This window comes from Capricornis sumatraensis, chromosome 1, assembly GCF_032405125.1.
Source record: "Capricornis sumatraensis isolate serow.1 chromosome 1, serow.2, whole genome shotgun sequence".
NCBI classification, from domain to species: Eukaryota; Metazoa; Chordata; class Mammalia; order Artiodactyla; family Bovidae; genus Capricornis; species Capricornis sumatraensis.
In genome coordinates, this window is record NC_091069.1 from 63,478,829 (window position 1) to 63,502,087 (window position 23,259).

Genomic DNA, 23,259 nt, shown 5'->3' on the forward strand with positions numbered 1-23,259 from the left:
TTTTAATCTATTAACAATACACAAATCTTTTTTTTCTTGCTAAGGTATATGATTAATGACTATATTTTTAGTAAGAGCAAAGGGACTGGATAGGCTCACTGTTTTTGAACATATAATGCTTTGTGACACAGTGAGTTAAAAGTCTGATTCTAGGTTTAGTTTTTCAAAACCTAGGCTATAATAGCTAAAAAAGATATGTTTTTATGTATCTCTAAAAAGGGATACATAAGTCCAAATGGAAGAAGGGAACTGGGGCTCTCATTTCTGAATCCCAGGCTCTGTGAAGGCATACACTTCAATTTGTCCCTGATTCTGAGAAAGATTGAGGGCAAGAGGAGAAGGGGGCGACAGAGGATGAGATGGTTGGGTAGCATCACTGACTCAATGGACATGAGTTCGAGCAAACTCCGTGAGATAGTGAAAGACAGGAAAGCCTGGCGTGATACAGTTCATGGGGTTGCAAAGAGCTGGGCATGACTCAGTGACTGAACAATGTGTTATAGCAAACAGGGTGCTGATGTCAGTCCCTCTTTGTATGGGATACCCCCATTTCCCTCGAGACACATTGGTGCCCTATATGATAGAGATCCTTTGTAACGTGGCAACAACCTGCCAAATATTAGCAAAACTTATTCCTTTATTATTGCGCAGGAAGAATGTTTTCCAAAGGTGTTCATGCCTAGCCCTTGGAGACTATGAACATGTGACCTTATGTGGCAAAGGGGTCTTTGCAGGTATAATTAAGGTTAAAGACCTTAAAATAGAGAAAATATTCTGGAATATCCAGGTGCACCCAATCTAATTCCTGAGACCTTAAAAGTAGAGAACTTTTTCTGGCTGGAATCAGAGAGATGTAACAGAAGGGGAGGTCAGCTCAGAGTAATTTGAAGTGTGAGAGGGAGCTGGCCCACAGTGACTGACCCACATGGGAAGCATAAGTAGCACTGCAGGTGGCCTCTCAGAATAAGATAGCTGGCCCCCAACTGACAGCCAGCAAGGAAACAGTGACTTCAGTCCTACAACCACAAGGAACTGAATTCTGCCAGCAACCTGAATCAACTTGGAAACAGATCCTTCCCCAGGGTCTTCAATAAGGAATGTGTCCCTGCCCACAGTTTGGTTTTGGCTTTGTGAGACACAGAGGACCCAGTCCATTCCAGCTGGACTTTGGACCTACAGAAACGGTGAGATCATACATTTGTGTTGTTTCAAGCTTCTAAGTTTGTGGTAATTTGTTTTGGCAGCAGTAGAAAACTAATGCAATTATATATTATAAATACGGTAAGCAGGAGCTCTAATATTTTCTTCTCACACTCAGTGGTTCATCTTGTGCACCCCTTGGGGTGTGGGAAAACCACTTGAAACCACTGTCATCCAAAATTCTAGTTCCTCCCTGGGAAAAGACCCAGATATAATTTTTAGTCTATTTCTGAGCCATTTACAACAAACTTAGAAGCAGTGTCCTGTCCAAGTGTCAAGTAGTGTGATAGTAAATTTTGGATGTAACAACTTTAACAATTGTATCAACTCTCCAGGTGTCCTCATGACAATGAGAGAGAAGTAGTGATGAGGCCCAGGATTTCAGCTGTTGGGGTACTGTGGCTGGAGCCTGGACTTTAAGTGGAATATCATTCTTGCTCATGGCCTGATTACATCCTTTCATATTTTATAGCTGGTTATGCTTCTGATGTTTGCTTGGCAACTTTCTGTGAACACAGAATGTTTTGGTGGCACTGGTCTGCAGGACCCTTTCCTACTCACAGCAAATCAGTGTGGGTTGTCTCTTGGATATTTACAACAGTCAGAGGAGTGAGTGTATCAGGACCAAATAAGCTCAGAGAGGTTAAATGATCTGCCCAAGGCAATAAGGCAGCAAGCCATAGACTCAACATACTTGAGGTGCCTGGCTCCAGCAGGGATCTGGATGAGGGAACAGGGCTTACATCACCAGGACACTGAGGAAGGGAGCACATTGACACAAGGAGTAATGAGCACCCGAGGCAGGACTGACCTTAGGATGTGTGCAGCTGTGTTATGGTGAGTCAAGGAGCCTGCGGCACTAGGCCTCTCTCAGCCCAAATGTCTCACTCATTTTCACCACCAGAAGTCTGCTTGTCCTAGTCTGTATGTTTGGGATCCCTCTCCTGCTTTATCTCAGCCTCTCTATCCTTCAAAGAGCCATCTTGAAATACCCCTCCCAGGCTTCCCCTAGTATTTATTTCCTTCAATTCCATCATGTTAATTGTTCAAAAGACTAATTTGAACAACTAGTTTTATTGTTCAAGTAAGACTGGAACTTATCATATGTTGCTTTGTATTGCTATTACAAAACAGCTGCTGTCTTGACTGTTGAGATAGATCTTACATGCCATGCTTTATACACTGCTGTGGCCCTGCTATACCTGGTACAGTGGGGGCTTTAAAAAAATATATATGTGTGTGTGTGTGTGTGTATGTTGACGAATAAGTGAGATGTTTTAATTTCCTTTGTTCTTTCTTTCCCTCTGGTTGTATGCCTCAACTGTCCCCTTTAATAACAATAATTATTTGACTTATATATAGATTAATGTGGCAAATATAAGCTCCTGCAGTCCCAGGTGGAGGAATAATAGTATATCTATCTCTGCTTGAACCAGAAGTGCTGAATCTGTTTAAAGGAACTGCGTAAAGAGGACAGGCTGGATTCGATTTGGCTCAGCCTTGGAAAGAGTCACAACACCAACACGGTAGTTTCCATGTTGTGTCTGATTTCAGACAATAACTTTATGTATTTCCCCCCTGTAACCTGGACTGGATAGTGGAATGTGTTACTTAAAAGGCCCACTCTTAGCCTGATTCCCAGTAGACCCTCTAGAGGTCCAGTCTAGCTGCTGAGTGATGGCAGCTTTCGACCCAAAACCTGCACATACAGGCTAGTTCTGAAGACTCTCTTTGGGCTGTGAGGTTGCCAGTGTTGGACCCAGTCCCTGACATGCCCTGACCTTGTCTCTGGAGCGGCTCCATCTGCTCTCTAGCCAACACTGAATAGAACCGGCTGAGTTAATATCCCAGCAGGCAGCCTCCACCTTTCTCAAAGGGACTAACCTTTCCTGGACTCCCCGTGCCCAGCAAGTCAAGCTCTATACCCTCTGCCTGGCATTGAAAGCCTGCCAAAAGGACTTTGCAGATTTTTTCTCTTTCCTCTCCTGTATAGCTCCTGTGCCCCAGCTAGGCTGGACTCCTGGATTTCCCCTGCATACACCACATCCCTGACCTGACCTGAACTACTTTGTCATCCTTTTCTTTACAAGCATCCATTTTCTCTGTGTCCCTCCCAACTTCAAATCCTGCTTTTAAAAAAAGCCATTCCTGATAACTCTGACCCAATGACCCATTTCCCTCCTTGATCACCCACAAGGCCCATTGTTTGTCCTACACATTTTGCCCTTGATAATCTTTTTGAATTAAATTAAAAATATTTATTTCTAAACACATAGAAAAAACCACTTTAGAACTTACTAGTATGTCCTCTGCCTGATACTTGAGAGGGATCCAGAAGAACATGGGGTGAGGTGACTGGACACTTAGTAGGTGTCTGGTGTGATGCTGAGTTCTCTACAATTCTGGCTTTAAGTGATCGTGGTTAACAAGCACCCCACAACCAGGCAATTCAACTTGGAGAAGCAACCCTAGGTAAAACCTGGTGCATGTGCATAGGAGATGAATGTCAGCGTTTTTGCAGCCTCATCTGATAACAGTAAAGAGACAGGATAGCCTGAATGTCCATCAAGATATATAAGCTGTGTTAAATTTGTATAGTGAAAGCTTATAATAAGTTATGGTAAATTCATATAATGAAATCCCATACAGCAGTAAAAATAAAGTTACATGTAACAACTCGGACAAATCTTAGCAAACATAACCTAAGAAAAGAGTGACCAGTTGTGGAAGCAAATGGACTATATAATACCATACATATGGAATTAAGACACACTAAACAACACTCTATTTGGATAGACACATATAGAGCTGTGGTGTGAAAATGTGTCTGGGGATGATATAGACCAGGGGTTGACAAACTGTATTGCCTTACCACGTCTAGCTGCCACTTTTTCTTTTGTGTATAACCTGTGGACTAAGAATGGTTTTTGTACTTTTCCGTAGTTGATAAAAATGATGTGTCAATTATATCTCAATAAAGTGGGAAAAGTAGGAAAAAATAGCTGATAAAAAATCAAAAGAACAATATTTTATGACACCTGAAAATTATATGAAATTCAAATTTTGGTGTCCACAAATAAAACTTATTGGAACACTGCCACACTCATTCCTGCCTCTGCGCTCCACGGGCCTGGTTAAATACTTGCGACAGGGACCATCTGGCCTACAAAGTTGAAAATATTCACTGTCTGGCCCTTTGCAGAAAAAGTTTGCCAACTCTGGCTCTACATTAAATTCAGGGGAATGCTTACCTCTGGTAAGGGAGGAAGGGGAATGGATGGGGGGTGGGTATAAGAGGGGTGTCAATTATGATACTTTCTCTTTTAAGCGCCTGATGATTATATAACTTACATTTTCAATATCTAAACTATTTCATAATAGTCCAAGAGGTAAAATACAACCATTCTACTCTCCAAAATACCTCCTATAATTGGTCCCATTATCCTTCCTAGTTTGTGGATGAGAAAGAAAGGCTTGGAGCTGGCACAGAAGAGGAGTGAACTCCGGGATGTCTGTCTTGGATGTCCGTGTTGCGCACCAGGGTCTGCAGGCCAACTAGGGAGAAGGAACTTAAAGCAGAGCTGGTCTGGAGTGAATATTCGCCCCCGGGGGACAGCTGTTTTTTTAAATCTCCCACCCACATCATTGGCATTTTCTGAGGTGAGAGGAGTGAGGCGGACAGGCCACCATCTGCGACGTCAACTGGGACTGGATTGCCTAAATAGTTACAATACCCGATATTTTAGAGAGCTTTCTATTTCTCTAGACTGTTACTGTAGACTCGCTCAAAAACCCTGGGTTGGAAGCAAAGGCTATCATTCTTGCCTGCATTATGGAGATGCTGAAAAGGACATTCTGGGCAGGGTTCAGTTCTTTCACATTCTTGAGGCTCAGTCAGGAGTTGGATGCTGGGGTCTGACTCCAGATGCCTATAGTCGCCCAGCTAAGTGAGCTTGGACAAGTCCTGCAGTCTCTCCAAGTCTCAAATTTGTTGTTTAGTTGCTAAGTCATGTCTGACTCTTTAGCTACTCCATGGACTGTAGCCCATCAAGCTCCTCTGTCTGTGGGATTTCTCAGGCAAGACTACTGGAGTGGGTTGCCATTTCCTTCCTTAGAGGATCTTCCTGACCCAGGGATTGAACCTGAGTCTCCTGCATTGCAGCAGATTCTTTACTGATGAGCCACTGGAGAAGCCCAAGCCTCAGGAGGAACATGTATAAAACAGAGACAATCATTAGCTCCTATTGCATAGGCCTGTTGTGAGGCATAAATGAGATAATACATGTCAAGTGCTTAGCCCTGTTTTGGAATGTGATGAAATTCCCTACATGCTGACTACTGTACTGTTTTTGTTTTCTTATTAATCAAATCCAGCCTAGAATTCTTACCCACAGTTCAGTTTATCATTGTTTAGACTTGGCTTGGAATGAGTTGTTGTTGTTATTCAGTAGCTAAATCATGTCTGACTGTTTGTGAGCTCATGGACTGCAGCACGCCAGGCTTCTCTGTCCTTTAGTATCTCCCAAGTTTGCTCAAACTCATGTCTATTGAGTCAATGATGCCATCCAACCATCTCATTCTCTGTTACCCCATTCTCCTCCTGCTTTCAGTCTTTCGCAGCATCAGGGTCTTTTCCAGTGAGTCAGTTCTTCACATCAGGTGGCCAAAGTATTGGAGCTTCCGCTTCAGCATTAGTCCTTCCAGTGAATATTCAGGACTGATTTCCTTCAGGATTGACTGGTTTGATCTCCTTGCAGTCCAAGGGACTCTCAAGAGTCTTTTCCAACACCATAGTTCAAAAGCATCATTTCTTCAGTGCTCAGCCTTCTTTATGGTACAACTTTAACACCCATACGTGACTACTGGGAAACTCACAGCTTTGACTATACAGACCTTGTTGGCAAAGTGATGTCTCTGTGAGTGGTCTTTGATAAATCCCTGGTGGTCAGGGAACCGAGTCTTGGAGAGGAACTGTGCCTTTGCATTGTGTGTGAAAATGAGTGTCCCATGGTCCAGGCACTGGTACCTGTCTGCTTTCACTTTGTAAACATCAAAAACCCGAGTGTCCCAACCAATAGGGACAACCATTTCTAAGCGGCAGTTGCTGAGGATTTGTCAAAGAGGGTATGGTTCCCTTTCACGTGGTCCACAATACATGGCAGTTGTTCTTTTTTTGAAGGGGTGGTACTTTTCTTTCCCTGGTGAGGTGCTTCTTCAGAGATAACTGGGGGAGGCACTGGAATGAAGTGTTGATGGTGGGTGCTGGGGAGTGAGATGGGATTGGCATCGTTCAGAGGCTGACAGGCCAGACCAAAGGGGCTGGCAAAGAGAGGTAGGAGAGGTACTGAGAGATGAAGTACTTGAAGTGCTCAGGTGGTCCAGGAGTTTTTCTTTTCAGTTGTCAGACTTCAAATGGAGCAAGGAGATTGGTGTTCAAAGCAGTGACTGCAGGTTCTCTGAAGTACCTTGACCTTGGCTGGGATTTTCAGGCAGGTCACTTCAGGTTGCAAGTGACAAAAACTTAGCTCAAACTAGTCATGATAAAGGGCAATTATTGGCTCATGTACCTGGAACTGCAGAGGAACATGGGATGCAGGTATCACTGGATCTGGGTGTTTTACAAAGTTGTCGGGATTCTGTCTCACTCTCCATCTCTCAGACGTTTCCCTGAAGAGGGCAGCCCCAAACTCACAAACTATCAGCTGAGATGGGAAGATACAGTCTTTCTATATAATGCCAGTATAATCTATAGGGGTCGGGCTGACTGGGCCTAGGTCACTGGCCCTCCCTGTTAGGAGAGGAGATACTTACTCCACAGTACAGGGAAGCACTGCCCTTTTCATATGATGTCCTTTTCATTACAGGGGACTGGAATGCAAAAGTAGGAAGTCAAGAAATACTTGGAATAACAGGCAAATTTAGCTTTGAATAACAGAATGAAGTAGGGCAAAGGCTAATAGAGTTTTGCCGAGAACGCACTGGTCATAGCAAACACCCTCTTCCAACAACACAAGAGAAGACTCTATACATCGACATCACAGGATGGTCAATACTGAAATCAGATTGATTATATTTTCTGCAGCCAAAGATGGAGAAACTCTATACAGTCAGAAAAACAAGACCAGGAGCTGACTGTGGCTCAGGTCATGAACTCCTTATTGCCAAATTCAGACTTAAATTGAAGAAAGTAGGGAAAACCATTAGATCATTCAGGTGTGACCTAAATCAAATCCCTTATGATTTGTGTAAATAGATTCAAGGGATTAGATCTGATAGAGTGCCTGAAGAACTATGGACGCAGGTTCATGACATCGTACAGGAGGCAGTGGTCAAGACCATCCCCAGGAAGAAGAAATGCAAAAAGGCAAAATGGTTGTCTGAGGAGGCCTTACAAATAGCTGTGAAAAGAAGAGAAGAGGAAAGCAAAGGAGAAAAGGAAAGATATATCCATTGGAATATGAGTTCCAAAGAAAAGCAAGGAGAGATAAGAAAGCCTTCCTCAGTGATCAATGCAAAGAAATAGAGGAAAACAATAGAATGGGAAAGACTAGAGATCTCTTCAAAAAAATTAGAGATACCAAGGGAACATTTCATGCAAAGATGGGCACAATAAAGGACAGAAATGGTATGGACCTAACAGAAGCAGAAGATATTAAGAAGAGGTGGCAAGAATATACAGAAGACCTATACAAAAAGATCTTCATCACCCAGATAACCATGACGGTATGATCACTCACCTAGAGCCAGACATCCTGGAATGTGAAATCAAGTGAGCCTTTGGAAGCATCATTACGAACAAAGCTAGTGAAGGCGATGGAATTCCAGGTGAGCTATTTCAAATCCTAAAAGATGATGCTGTGAAAGTACTGCACTCAATATGCCAGCAATTTTGGAAAGCTCAGCAATGGCCACAGGACTGGAAAAGGTCAGTTTTCATTCCAATCCCCAAAAAAAGGAAGTGCCAAAGAATGCTCAAACTACCACGCAATTGCACTCATCTCACACGCTAGCAAAGTAATGAGCAAAATTCTCCAAGCCAGGCTTCAACAGAACGTGAACCAGAGATCAAATTGCCAACATCCGTTGGATCATCAAAAAAGCAAGGGAGCTCCAGGAAAACATATACTTCTGCTTTACTGACTATGCCAAAGCCTTTGACTGTGTGGATCACCACAAACTGTGGAAAATTCTTCAAGAGATGGGAATACCAGACCACCTGACCTGCCTCCTGAGAAATCTGTGTGTAGGTCAAGAAGCAACAGTAATAACTGGACATGGAATTATAGACTGGTTCCAAATCAGGAAAGGAGTAAGTCAAGGCTATATATTGTCACCCTGCTTATTAACTTTTATGCAGAATACATCATGAGAAATGCTGGGTTGAATGAAGCACAAGCTGGATCAAGATTTCTGGGAGAAATATCAATAATCTCATATATGCAGATGATACCACACTTATGACAGAAAGCAAAGAAGAACTAAAGAGCCTCTTGGTGAAAGTGAAAGTGGAGAGTGAAAAAGTTGGCTTAAAGCTCAACATTCAGAAAACAAAGATCATGGCATCTGGTCCCATCACTTCATGGCAAATAGATGGGGAAACAATGGAACACTGGCTGACTTCATTTTTCTGGGCTCCAAAATCACTGCAGATGGCGACTGCAGCCATGAAATTAAAAGACCCTTGCTCCTTGGAAGGAAAGCTATGACCAACCTAGACATCATATTAAAAAGTAGAGACATTACTCTGCCAACAAAGGTCCATCTAGTCAAAGCTATGGTTTTTCCAGTGGTCATGTATGGATGTGAGAGTTGGCCTATAAAGAAAGCTGTGCACCAAAGAATTGATGCCTTTGAACTGTGGTGTTGGAGAAGACTCTTGAGAGTCCCTTGGACTGCAAGGAGATCCAACCAGTCCATCCTAAAGATCAGTCCTGGGTGTTCATTGGAAGGACTGATGTTGAAGCTGAAACTCCAATACTTTGGCCGCCTGATATGAAGAACTGACTCATTTGAAAAGACCCTGATACTGGGAAAGACTGAGGGCAGGAGGAGAAGGGGACGACAGAGGATGAGACGGTTGGAAGGCAATACCAATTCAATGGACACGAGTTTGAGTAAACTCTGGAAGTTGGTGATGGGAGGTCTGGCGTGCTGCAGTCCATGGGGTCACAAAGAGTCAGACATGACTGAGTGACTGAACTGAAGTAAACTGACAGGACAGCATAAGCCTCAGGTCCATTTTTTTCCCCTGTCCATGAAACTGAGGATGATTTTGGTGGTTAACACATTTGCTCTTATTTTGCCTTAATCTCATCTACATAAACTAGAAAATGTAAACATGTATGTATTTTAAAGTTGTTTTTAAAGATAGAAATGGGCAGAATCTGTAACACTGGAAACTTAGAACAAGAAAATCTTCTGTGTCCTGCACGAGGTACACTTATACTAACTCAGATATTCTGTGACGCCTTCTTGTCCTGCTGTCTCTTTTTGGCTGAATTTTGAGGATGAGTTCTAATTTTGGTTTTTCTTGTGAATGTGGAATAAGTCTGACCTTCCACCCCCAGTACATCAGGGCTGTGCCCACCAGGACCTAGACAATGTATGGTTCTCCCTAGAGCCCAAAGCCATATTTCCTGGGGACAGCCTGGCTCTCTAGGCCCTGAAGAGAAACCCAAATTCACTTGGTGGTGTAGACGGGGCTACTCCGGGGGAAAGCTCTGGCTATCCTCTGGTAAATCCTCTTCTTTCCTTCTTTTTCCTTCAGCAGGGGATGGAGCTGGTTCTTTGCATGAATATGAAAGATACTAAACTAGGGTTCAAGAATTGACTTCTGGGGGTCTTAAGTTACAGAGTAGAGTCCACATATGTGGCTCAAGTCATGCTGGCTACCCCAGTTTGGAGGACCCAGGATCAACAGGCAAATCCATTTGTTTTCTGGAAAAATGTCATGCAGAATCTCTGCGTGGCACATATGCCTGGAGACCACTTGGAATCAGATAGAAGTGTTTTCCTTTACAGGCCAGCCTTCTCAGCTTCCTCATCTCCTGCATGATGGCTAATGCAGCTCCTCCCTTTTCTAGAGAGCTGCTTCGCAGAGCCCTAGCTCCTCACCTGGTGGCTGCAAGGACTCGTCATCCTCAGTGCTCCCATCCGTCCCCCAGCCCCATCCTTTCCTTCTCCTTTCTGCCCTTGCACATCCTTCCTGTCCTTTACAGCTTCAAGTGTGACTGGTTTCATAATCTGAACTTCAAAAGCATTTCTGATCTGAACTGTCTGAGTCTTATTTTTTCACATTGTTCTCAGTCTGTGTGCACACTCCTTCTCCCATCCCTGTGTTCTTACTACTGTGGTGGGGGATGGGGGTGGACAGGGATCACGGTTTCTGCTTTCCCTGCCTTCCCCATACTAGAACTTACCCTCATGTTGGGCCCATAGTAGAAATTGAGGGAGTCCTTGTTGACTGAGATTAAAAAGAAAAATGCAACAGAATTCTTTATTCAAGTGCAGTCTTAAGCGGAATCTAAAACATGTAAAAAGAACAAGCACAAGGGTTTTGGTAGAATGCAGAGTCCCACCAGCTTGACCCTCTTCCTACCTTTGTTACTGGCTCCCTCCCCATCTAGCCCCAGAGTAGTTTGTGGAAGTCTTGGGGACTGGTCCACAGACATGCTCACTATGTACCTGTTGATTTACTGGATTGATGTTGATATTCATGGCACATAATTTCTGTGGCTTGAGTCACTGGCACTGAGCAATCTGTTCCACTGAGTAGAGTCCCTAATTGTGGTGAGGTGTCCTCCTTGCCTGTAAGTCACTCTAGACCAAGGGTTGGCAAACTTCTACAAAGGGCCAATGTTTAGACTTTTGGGGCTGTAAATCTTTGTCACAGCTTCTCAGCTTTGCAATTATAGGGAGAAACAGCCAGAGATCATTAAACAAATGAGTGTGGTCACATTCTAGTACAACTATATTTGTGAAACAGATGGCAGGCAAGGTTTGACCCATGAGCCACAGTTTTCTGATCCCTGGTATAGACCAAAGATTTAGTTGGCTTGAGAGAGAGCTCTTTATGATGATCAGAAGAAGGAGATTAATAAGTAAGTGTTACTTTGAAGGTGTTACCAGCATTGGCTGTCTGTGCTGAATGCTTTATCCTTTAAGGCTTAGAAGGGCAAATGAAGGTCATGTAACCTCCATCAGAGGACAAGTCATTGTCTGCTGTCCCTACAAGCCACTTTTTGGGAACTTTCTTGTTTCTGTATAAATTAGATGCTTCCAGCTTAAGGAAAGCTTCCATAATCCCATCACTTTAGGAGATGAAGGATTATTGGCAGGACACACAAGGAGATGAGCAAGAACAGAAAATCTTCAGAGAGATCACAGAGCAGACTTCACTGAGAACCAGAACATCACTTGTGACCACGTGGTGGGATTTAATAAGAGGGTCATAACCTTCCTGAATGAAATCTCATTTCCCATAATCAAATAGCCAAGTTAAAGTTCCAGCTCTGCTATTTACCAGCTGTGTCACTTCCCTAGCCTCAGCTTCCCCATCTGCAAAAATAACGATGATAATAGCACTGATCACAAAGGGTCTCTGTGCAGATTCAGTGTGGTTATGCGTGTAAGAGCTTAGCAGTGCCTGGCACAAAGTCTTGCTCAGTGAGTATGTCTGCTGTTGACAGTGGCTCCATTGATCATCCTGTTATTAATATTTGTCCTTAGTAGGTTCAACTGACAGGTAGATATCCATGATTATCTATTCCAGTATTGGGTAGTTGGAGTGATTCAGTAACATTTTTCTGTTCTGCGGCATCTACCATTACTTGCCAATGGTGGCTTCCCATGATGAACAGATGTCTCAAGAGATCTGCAGGCTCTGCCAGATGTTATCCAGGACAGGGCAGTTCTTCTGGGAAGTTTTCATACTAGACCACAGCATTGACCTCCTGGCAGCCTATGAAAAAATCCCTTGTTCAGTTACAGGTGGCCAGGACAACCCATGATTTAGGACTCCACTCAGACTGTGGGCAGGAAGGCTTCTTGCAGTGCTTATCCAGTGTGACACTCTGGGGACCCCCATACCCATTGTGATCCCTGCCAGAATTGTATGAGGGCACCTGTGCTCTGCCAGCAAGGGCCCAGCTCCATCTCACACCATAAGCATCCCTCCCTGCCTCTGCTGGGCTTCCATTTTGACTTTTCCTCTCACATGTTCTCAGCTTAAAACAAAAATTAAATATATATGTTGGAAGCTAGAAATACTGGGTCTCAAAACAAATTCTTCAGAGAATTTCCCCTTAGAGCAATGTCCCTAGATTAAGGAGATAAAGACAGAGAGGTGACTTGACACATTCCCTAGGGTGGCCCAGGTCCCTTAACTGAGAGTCCTTGCCCAAGATGGCCCATCCCTCCTGGAAACAGGAATTGCAGGTGCAAGGGGGTGCTTGGCATAACTTTAGAAGTCTGTAGGCTCTCTGAAAACTTGCCTAAGTGAATGGGCAGGGAGGGGGAAGCTGTCTCATTTTTTCTGGGCTGGCTTCTTTGAGACCCTTTTGGGAGTTGTCTCTAGAAAACTTGCTCTTAGGCTCTTGGTAGATTTGAGGTAGACTGTTGAAGCATCAGAATCTCCTTTCTTTGATTCCTTCAGCGAAGTCCCAGGCTGTTGACCTTTGGGTCCCAGTGCTGAGCCTGGCTCTGGATTTATCTACCCCACTGGGGCTAAATGCCTGTCTTGTTAGCCATGCTGAATGGTTTTATTTGTTTTCATTGTGCATTTTTATCATTTTTGTTCATGTGTCTGGAGGTTTTCCTTAGAAAATGATGGATGCATTTTCATAAATCAAAAAATAGATGAGAAAGGATATTAAGGCAAGAAACAGACCCAAGTCTGGAATGTGCCACTCTAGGGTGGAAGGAGCTGCTAGCTATTTCCCAATGAGAATACACTTTTTGATTTTACAAGGTCAGATCCTGACTTTTTTCACAGAGAACAGTTTTCAGAACATTTCCTGATAGTAACAGTGATGATGATGATAGTAATTCCAACTGCGCTTTGTACTGTGCTAAGTGCTCTACGTACATGATCACATTTAACTCTCAAGAATCCTGTGAGCCAGATTCCACTCCCATTAGACAGATGAGTAAAGAGAGGTTCAAATGGCTTTGTTATTGAAACAAGGCCATATGGTTGGTAAGGAGAGGAATTAAAATGCAGATGTCCCTAATATAGATCTCCTGCACTTGACGGCTACAGTGAACTCCTTTTTGCACTTGCTGGAGGTGCTGAGGGGTTGTAGATTCTCCTGCCACCTCTGCGGGAAGGCAGGTGGCTGGGAGAGATATGGCTGCTCCCAGTTGGAGGGGTTCATGGAGAAAATCTGGTGTCACTGGCTCTCTTCCTGGAGTGTCTCAGAGCCAGAACATCAGCCTCGCTGGGTACCATATTGGGACAGTCCCTCACAATTTTTTCTCCATGATGTTTTGGACAATGTCATTATCACCACCAGCAGAAATCCTTCCCCGCTCCACATTCCTGTATCATCAACCTACAGCCAAGGTGCCCTCTTCCCCAAGGGTCTCCTCTAGGACCTAGACACATGACTGGGGTCTGATACAAACCAGAAAGCAACTGGGGAGCGTCCACATAATTCCTGTACTAGTTATGAGTCCTCTGGTTGTAACAGAATCACCACTGGGATCATCTTGAGAAGAAAGGACATATGGGATATTTAGTGGTTCATGTGACCAGGGTAGAAAATGGTTCTTATTTCTCTTGGGAATGAACACTGATTTCCCTTGTCCAATCCATGCTGATCCTTGGACCAATAAAAGGGATGGGGAAACTGATTGGCTCAATCCTGGTCATGAGTCCACTTCTCCAACAAGAGGATAAATGACTGTGCTGGGCTGCTGGAACCACAGAACCAAAGTGGAGGTGGATGAGGCCCACAGAAAAGAAAATTGCTGTTCTTGCAGACAGTTTGGTAAATGTTCAGGACTTTCCTATTGCTTTTTTTCTATTTCATGCCTCCCTCCTTTGTCTGAACTACATACAATATGTCCAGCCCAAGTCAAAGTTGTGGCATAAATCTCTGGTAAACTTGTGAACCATCCCATTTGTTCTTTCCATGCTCAGAACAATCCTGGGTGCTCCATCCCACAGGGGGTGTCTTTTGTGGTCCGTGTCCGTATTCTATCTTAGGACTTCTAACATCAAACCCTCTTCTTTGCTCAGGCTTGGAGGTGTCAACTGATGTCACTAGAAACAGTGTAGGATTGAAGAGAGACGTAAGCCCATAGTTTCTAACTGACCACATTTGGGATTTTCCATTTAGTAGAGCTTAACCTTTGTGAACATCTGGTAGGACTTGAATCCTATCCTGATTTTGTGGATTTTTTTTTTTTTTTAATATTTGAACCACATCTGTAGTTTTGTAAAAGGTTCTTTCACAATTTTATGAGTGTGTGTATATCAGTTAATTAGCCCAATCACTTGTATTTCTTCATCTGTGTGGCACCACTGGGCCTGGGAACCTGTCATCCCTTTTGAGCTCTAGGCAGTGAGACAGGGCAAACAATGACCTTGACAAGACTCATAATATGGAATTTCTAGACCCTGCTCTGGATCGTTAGCAAGGAAATTCACTCCTTCTTAATGGGCAAAGATGAAGGTTTGGGGACTTTCTAAGCAAAATCTTTTAAAGCAACTTAAAAAAACAAAACAAAGAAACTTCCAAAAGCTATCATGTATGTTTGTAATGAATGATTCTCTCTCTGCCTCCTACCTGGTGACCCTGTTACACAATGGCCTATCATCTGCTCTATTCCACCCCAATCCCCTCTTGTATTGTTCCCATTTGTTTTTCAAGTTTGATCTTGTTTCTTCAAAGATGTCATAAGATCTCTGAGGACAGGAAGCCTAGCTACTGTTTCTTCTCCCAGGCACGTGGTAGGCACTTGATAAGGCTTCCCTGGCTTGAGGAATTGTACTTGTGTATGTGTGTTTTCGGGTGGGGGTCAGGGTGCATGTTAGTTCTCTAGGGCTTCCAGAACAAAATATCACAGACTGGGAGGCCTAAAGAACAGAAATGTATTTAGAATTCTAAGACACAGGTGCTCTCAGAGCTCATTTCCTGTGAGACCTCTCTTCCTGGACTGCTATATGCCTTCTCACTGTGACATCACACGGTTTGTTTTCTGTGCATATGTGGAGTAAAAGAGATTGCTTGTTCTTATAGGGACATCAGTCCTATCAGATTAAGGCCCTATATGTATGACCTTATTGAACTTTAATTACCTTCATAAAGATCCTGCCTCCAGATAGAGTCACACTGGGGGCTGGGCCTTCAACACATGACAATTCAGTCCCTAACAGGGTGGCAGCTACAAGCAAGTGCCCTGCGACCCCTGTGGCCCTGATCTGTCAGTGTCACTTAAATTACATATGTTGTTGTTGTTTAGTCACACAGTCATCTTTGCGACCCCATGGACTTCAGCACACCAGGCTTCCCTATCCTTTGCAGTCTCCCAGAGTTTGCTCAAATTCATGTCCATTGAGTCGGTGATGCCATCCAACCATCTTATCCTCTGTCATCCCCTTCTCCTCCTGCCTTCAATCTTTCCAGGCATCAGGGTCTTTTCCAATGAGTTGGCTATTCACATCAGATAGCCAAAGTATTACAGCTTCAGCTTCAGAATCAGTCTTTCCAGTGAGTATTCAGGTTGATTTCCTTGCTGTCCAAGGGACTCTCAAGAGTCTTCTCCAGCACCACAGTTTGAATTACATATATAGAGGTTTTAATTTTGGGGAAGGGTAGGTGCTGTTTCCTAACTGTGCAAACTTCCAACTGCCCCCTCCCATCATTGCCTGGTCAATGAAAGCTCTGAATTGTGCATTGGAAATGAGATTGTTTTCCATACCAGTTATGTATTAAATATTTACTTGGCACAGGACTGAGGCCAAACAGTGCTGGCAGCTTTTCAGAGCCTCCTTACCAGTAACCTCCCAAAGATAAAGGCCAATCACATACCTGACCTGAAGTTCTGGCTTCTCTGAAGCCAGATTCCAGCCTGGATTGACTTTCTGTTCATCTGAAATAGATCTATATGGGCAGTAAGTAGGTGTATGTCCCACAGCAGGGTGTGCGGGGAGAGTGGCATGAGTCAGGAGGGAAGAAGGCATCTCTGTCCTGACAGTGCTACTGTCTGCTCTCATCTGATGAGTCTATATGGCTTTACAGGATTTGATGCGGCCACGTGAAAACATGTCTCAGGAAAAGCAAAATGTCAGTCTTTTGAGGCCTTTCCGTTGGGGATGGTGGGAAAGCGGTGGTCACTGTGTGCTCTCCTTAGACCAGGCAGGGGAAAGGGAAGTATTGTGAGTCTCTGATAACCTTCTTCTCTTTCTTCCCCTCGCTTTGTTTCTTCAATAAATCACCCAGGACAATCTGCTTCTCTTTAGTGGTGTGTTTTCCTAGGGTTCAGTCTTTGTTTGAAATTCTAGAACAACAGAGTTGCAGTAAACATGGTCAACCTATGTGTAATTACGCTGGTATGTCAACTTTGCCCCTCAGAGTTGGGTCTGCTCTGGTTAACCAGAGGCCCTCCCTGACTCAGAAACGGGACCTCCTGCAGGACCCTGTGGAGGGCCGACCCCGAGCCCTGCATCTGAAGGGGGTAAGCGAGCCCATAATTATGCTCATTGTTTAGGTCGGGGCACAGGAGGGTTTACATTAAAGACCTCAGCTGGCACACACAGCGTGCCTATGGAAAAAATGAAGGGGCCCCTCCGCTCGTTCCTCAGTCCCACATTGCCTGTCCAAGGGCTTGGGTTTCACAGACGCCTTCTGTGACTCTGCTTCTGACCACTCCTGATTAGAAGCTTGGATTCCCCCAGTTCCAAGAGGCTTCTCAACGCTGAGGTCTGGAAATTGAGCTATGAGATGCCTTTTCAGAATCTCAGAATTTAGATCTTGGGAAGGACCTAGATGTGGTCTCAGCTGGTATATCTCAGACTTTACTGTTCACTTGAATCACCTAGAGATCTTGTTAAAAGTGCCGAATTGAATGCAGCAGTCCTGGCCCAGGGTTGGAATGTCTGCCTAAACAACTCCCTGGTAATGCGCTGGGGCTGGTTACTGGACTGTACTTGGAGTAGCTTGCTAAGTCTTATGAAGGGTGAAAGGGAGGCCCAGAGACCTGAAGGAGCTTGTCGAGGCAGAGTAGAGTCTTGATTCTTTTTGTCTTTAGTGTGGTCATGGCCCTGCACCCGTTCTGCTGGCAGGGCTGGGGTGGGTCTTAGTTGAAAATATCCTCCTGTGACTATACTTGGCCTTCTGGGGCAAGGTATCTTTCCCAGATGCTCTGGGTGGATGGGGACCCCCAGAACTCTTGACAGAAGCGCATGCGGCTCATCAGCTAGGAGTCTGGATGGGAGCAGATCACTGGGTATTCCTTCTGCTTCAAAGGGGCATGTGGGAAGGGAGGGCATTTTTGAGCATGTTGTCTACTGAGAGACGTGGGCATGCCCTGATGCCAGGTTACTGAGGGAAAGATCAGGTAGTGCCAGTGGGATAGGGAGGGGAGTCCATGGCATCAGCGGGGAATGAGTGTTTTTAGTAGAAATTAGAGGATATGAGATTGTTTCTGTCCACACCACCATGAGATCTTGAATGAGGGTGTAAACCTCTCTAGACCTCAGCAGTAAAATAGGTGCAGTTACCTACCTGAACAGAGAGGCTAGGTCATGTGCTCTTTTAAAGTTTATTTTGACTCTAAAATTGAAATTATAGATTATCTCTCTCATACATATCTCTCCCTCATCTTTTTCTGCCTCCATCTTTGGCAAGGTACTTTGGAATGGTATGTATAGCTAAGTAATGAAGAATTAACCTTTCCTAAAGAGAGTCCTGGCCTTTGTCCTCAGCTTCTGAAGGGTGATCTCTAGGCCCCTGGAATGTCCTTCCTTATAGGAATGTCTTTGTCTGGGGGATTTGACCCCTGGACTGTCTGACCACGTGATTTATGGTGGGATATTGGGACTAACCTGGAGAGGAAGCGGAGAATCAAGGTGTTGGTCTGGAACTCCAGGGAAGTTTGGAGACTAAAGGGTAACCATGTGGGCAGTATGTGATTCAGCCCCCCCAAAAAACTGTGGACAGTAAAGGCTTGAGTGAGCCTCCCTAGTTGGCAGTACTCTGCTCATACTGTCACAAACCAGGGCTGGGAGGAGGTCACATCATCCATGACTCCATGGGGAGAGGAAAATCACAAGCTTTGCATTTAAACCCCACCTGGACTCTGTCCTATGTCCCTCTTCCCTTGGCTGATTTAAATTTGTAACTTCTCACAGTAATAAAACTGTCATTTTAGGTATAGCATTTTTCTGAGGTCTCTGAGTCATTCTACTAAATTATTGAATCTGAGAATGTTTGCAGGGACTTCCAAATTTATAGCCAGCCAATCTGAAGCAAGGATAGTTTTGGATACACTTGAACTTACAGCTAGTGTGAGGGCAGTCTTATGTACACTCTTCCCTCATACTTTGCAGTTGGGTGAAATTTCACAACAGCAATAGGACAAGTTAGCAAATTTTGGGAAAAACAAAGAAATAATTGTGGCTCAGAGAGTAAAGTGTCTGCCTATAATGCAGGAGACCCAGGTTTGATCAGTGAGTGGGTTGGGAAGATCCCCTGGAGAAGGAAATGGCAACTCACTCCAGTACTCTTGCCTAGAAAATCCCATGGACGGAGGATTCTGGTAGGCTACATTCCATGGGGTTGCAAAGAGTCAGACATGACTGAATGACTTCACTTTCTTTTTTTCTTTCAAGAAAGCTTGTCTGGTTGTAGAGTGGATCAAGGAGTCTAGGATATTAGTAAGGAGCATGGACTTTGGAGACAGACAGACCTGCGGGTGGAGCTGGGCATCTCTATTTTTTGGTTGATGTGGACGCATGACTTAATGCTGTAAAGCCTTGGTTTTCCCATCTGTAAAATATATCAATACTTACCTTGAAGGTATGTTGAGAAGGTGAAATGCAATCAGTTATGGAAAGTACAGGGCATATAGGAAGCACTTCATACATGGCTGTTGTGATTATTGCTATTATTATTACTCTGCCACTATTGATGGTGTGATTTTGTTATCTGCTCACACTTTTTTTTTTTTTAAAGAGAAATCTGTGTCTTCATTGGCCAAGCAGTCTACTTGAGGAGAGGTGAAGCAGGAGTGAGTGGTCCCCAGCTGGGCGACACAGGCTTGTAGGTGATTGAGAGCTTGCTCAGGTGGTGGCCAATATCTTGGGTCTGATTTCTCCCTGATTGAAGGTCATGCAATTATAGATGCTCATCATGCTAGCCACCATCATAGGCAGAAGGATCATGACCTCCAGGGATAGGTGTTCACCACCTCTGGTTTCTCCTTGGGTGCAACCTCCTGGGCCTTGCAGAGCTGCTCCCACAGAAAGGCTGCTTCCTCTACAGGTCTCTCTTCTGCCTCTGAGGCTGCCATGTGCTGTGCAATATATCAGCTGCTGATAGGACATGTTCAGGGTCTGATTGAGGTCCATGCAGTAGGTGAACTTGCAGAATATCTGCTTCTTCTGCCCCACTTCCACCATCTTGTTGGTTCTTTGGAAGCCTTATTTACTTTTATACTTAAGCCTTATTTACTTTTGTACTTGCTAATATCTTGCCTTGTTCAAAAAAATATCTGAGTGGCTCACATACATGGAAATAAGATAGCCTGATAAAATAAGCTACGAAGAAGTAGAAAAAGAAGTATTGGGTAATTGGCAGCAGCAGCTGAAAATATGAGATGCTCTTTTTGTGAGGGTCTCCAGGAAGACCACATCTGGCAAGACTGGGCCTGTCCATGTAAGATTGGGAAAGCTGCCACTGGAAACATGGTGACATGTCTTTATATCAGCTCAGCTCAGTTGCTCAGTCATGTTGGACTCTTTGTAATCCCATGGACTATAGTAGCACACCAGGCCTCCCTGTCCATCACCAACTTATGGAGTTTACTCAAACTCATGTCCATTAAGTCAGTGATGCCATATAATCATCTCATCCTCTGTCATCCCCTTCTCCTCCTACCTTCAATCTTTCCCAGCATCAGGGTCTTTTCAAATAAGTCAGTTCTTCACATCAGGTGGCCAAAGTATTGGAGTTTCAGCTTCAACATCAGTCCTTCCAATGAATATTCAGGACTGCTTTCCTGTAGGATTGACTGGTTGGATCTCCTTGCAGTCCAAGGGACTCTTAAGAGTCTTCTCCAACACCACAGTTCAAAAGCATCAATTTTTGGGTGCTCAGCTTTCTTTATAGTCCAATTCTCACATCCATACATGACTACTGGAAAAAACCATGGCTTTGACTAGATGGACCTTTGTTGGCAGAGTAATGTCTCTGCTTTTTAATATGCTGTCTAGGTTGGTCATAGCTTTCCTTCCAAGGAGCAAGTGTCTTTTAATTTTATGGCTGCAGTCACCATCTGCAGTGATTTTGGAGCCCAGAAAAATAAAGTCTGACACTGTTTCCACTGTTTCCCCATCTATTTGCCATGAAGTGATGGGACCAGATGCCATGATCTTTGTTTTCTGAATGTTGAGCTTTAAGCCAACTTTTTCACTTTCATCAAGAGGCTCTTTAGTTCTTCTTTGCTTTCTGTCATAAGTGTGGTGTCATCTGCATATCTGAGGTTATTGATATTTCTCCCAGCAATCTTGATCCCAGCTTTTGCTTCCTACAGCCAGCATTTCTCATGATATATTCTGCATATAAGTTAAATAAGCAGGGTGACAATATACAGCTTTGATTTACTCAGTTTCTGATTTGGAACAAATCTGTTGTTCCATGTCCAGTTCTAACTGTGGTTTCTTGACCTGCACACAGATTTTTCAGGAGGCAGGTCAAGTGGTCTGGTATTCCCATCTCTTGAAGAATTTTCCACAGTTTGTGGTGATCCACACAGTCAAATGCTTTGGCATAGTCAATAAAGCAGAAGTATATATTTTTCTGGAACTCTCTTGCCTTTTCGATGACCCAACGGATGTTGGCCATTTGATCTCTGGTTCCTCTGCCTTTTCTAAATCCAGCTTGAACATCTGGAAGTTCATGGTTCACATACTATTGAAGCCTGGCATTTTTTTTGAGCATTACTTTGCTAGCGTGTGAGATGAGTGCAACTGTGTGGTAGTTTGAACATCCTTTGGCATTGCCTTTTTTTGGGATTGGAATGAAAACTGACCTTTTCCAGTCCTGTGGCCACTGCTGAGTTTTCCAAATTTGCTGGCATATTGAGTGCAGTACTTTCACAGCATCATCTTTTAGGATTTGAAATAGCTCACCTGGAATTCCATCACCTTCACTAGCTTTGTTTGTAATGATGCTTCCAAAGGCTCACTTGATTTCACATTCCAGGATGTCTGGCTCTAGGTGAGTGATCATACCGTCATGATTATCTGGGTCATGAAGATCTTTTTTGTATAGTTCTTCTGTGTATTCTTGCCCCCTCTTCTTAATATCTTCTGCTTCTGTTAGGTCCATACCATTTCTGTCCTTTATTGAGCCCATCTTTGCATGAGATGTTCCCTTGGTATCTCTAATTTTCTTGAAGCGACCTCTAGTCTTTCCCATTCTATTGTTTTCCTCTATTTCTTTGCATTGATCACTGAGGAAGGCTTTCTTATCTCTCCTTGCTATTCTTTGGAACTCTGTAGTCCAATGGATGTATCTTTCCTTTTCTCCTTTGTTTTTCACTTCTCTTCTGTTCACAGCTATTTGTAAGGCCTCCTCAGACAACCATTTTGCCTTTTTGCATTTCTTCTTCCTGGGGATGGTCTTGACCACTGCCTCCTGAACAATGTCACGGACCTCCGTCCATAGTTCTTCAGGCACTCTGTCTATCAGATCTAATCCCTTGAATCTATTTGTCACTTCCACTGTATAATTATAAGGGGTTTGATTTAGATCATGCTTGAATGGTCTAGTGGATTTCCCTACTTTCTTCAATTTAAGTCTGAATTTGGCAATAAGGAGTTCATGATCTGAGCCACAGTCAGCTCCCAGTCTTGTCTTTGCTGACTGTATAGAGTTTCTCTATGTTTGGCTGCAAAGAATATAATCAATCTGATTTAGGTATTGACCATCCCATGATGTTGATATGTAGAGTCTTCTCTTGTGTTGTTGGAAGAGGGTGTTTGCTATGACCAGCACGTTCTCTTGGCAAAACTCTATTTATTAGCCTTTGCCCTACTTCATTCTATACTTCAAGGCCAAATTTGCCTGTTACTCCAGGTGTTTCTTGACTTCCTACTTTTGCATTCCAGTCCCCTATAATGAAAAGGACATCTTTGTTAGGTATTAGTTCTAGAAGATCTTGTAGGTCTTCATAAAACCATGCAACGTCAGCTTTTTCAGCATTACTGGTTGGGGCATAGACTCAGAATACTGTGATATTGAATGGTCACCTGATGTGAAGATCTGACTCCTTTGAAAAGACCCTGATGGTGGGAAAGATTGAGGGCAGGAGGAGAAGGGGATGACAAAGGATGAGATGGTTGGATGCCATTACCAACTCAATGGACATGAGTTTGAGTAGGCTCTGGGAGTTGGTGATGGACAGCGAAGCCTGGCATGCTGTAGTCCATGGGGTCACAAAGAGTTGGACACGACTGAGTGACTGAAATGAACTGAATCACTGGCATCTTGGGGGTCCCTAAAAGTTTTCATGGGTGGGCTGGGAGTCCAGCAGAACAGATTCAAAAGGTGGAAAGCAATGTCCTTTTGTGATTCATCAAGTCTGATTCAGTTCAGTTCAATTGCTCAGTCATGTCTAACTCTTTGTGACCCCATGAACTGCAGGATGCCAGGCCTCCCTGTCCTTCACTGACTCCCAGAGTCCACTCAAACCCATGTCCATTGAGTCAGTGATGCCATCCAACCATCTTATCCTCTGTCATCCCTTTCTCCTCCTGCCCTCAATCTTTCCCAGCATCAGGGTCTTTTCAAATGAGTCAGCTCTTCACATCAGGTGGCCAAAGTATTGGAG

At 43.9% G+C, this 23,259-nt stretch overlaps 1 protein-coding gene across 1 annotated transcript; it reads right to left on the minus strand.

Moving 5' to 3' along the window:
• Nucleotides 1-19,486: 19,486 nt before the first annotated feature.
• On the minus strand, nucleotides 19,487-19,825 carry LOC138075242 (small ribosomal subunit protein uS19-like). Its single transcript, XM_068966854.1, has one exon. It carries the CDS (start codon nucleotides 19,823-19,825, stop codon nucleotides 19,487-19,489), a length of 339 nt encoding a protein of 112 aa, XP_068822955.1.
• Nucleotides 19,826-23,259: the final 3,434 nt, after the last annotated feature.

What these genes read in the sequence shown, in the direction of transcription:
- LOC138075242 (XM_068966854.1), bottom strand. Translation starts at nt 19,825, where the DNA reads ATGGTGGAAGTGGGGCAGAAGAAGCAGATATTCTGCAAGTTCACCTAC.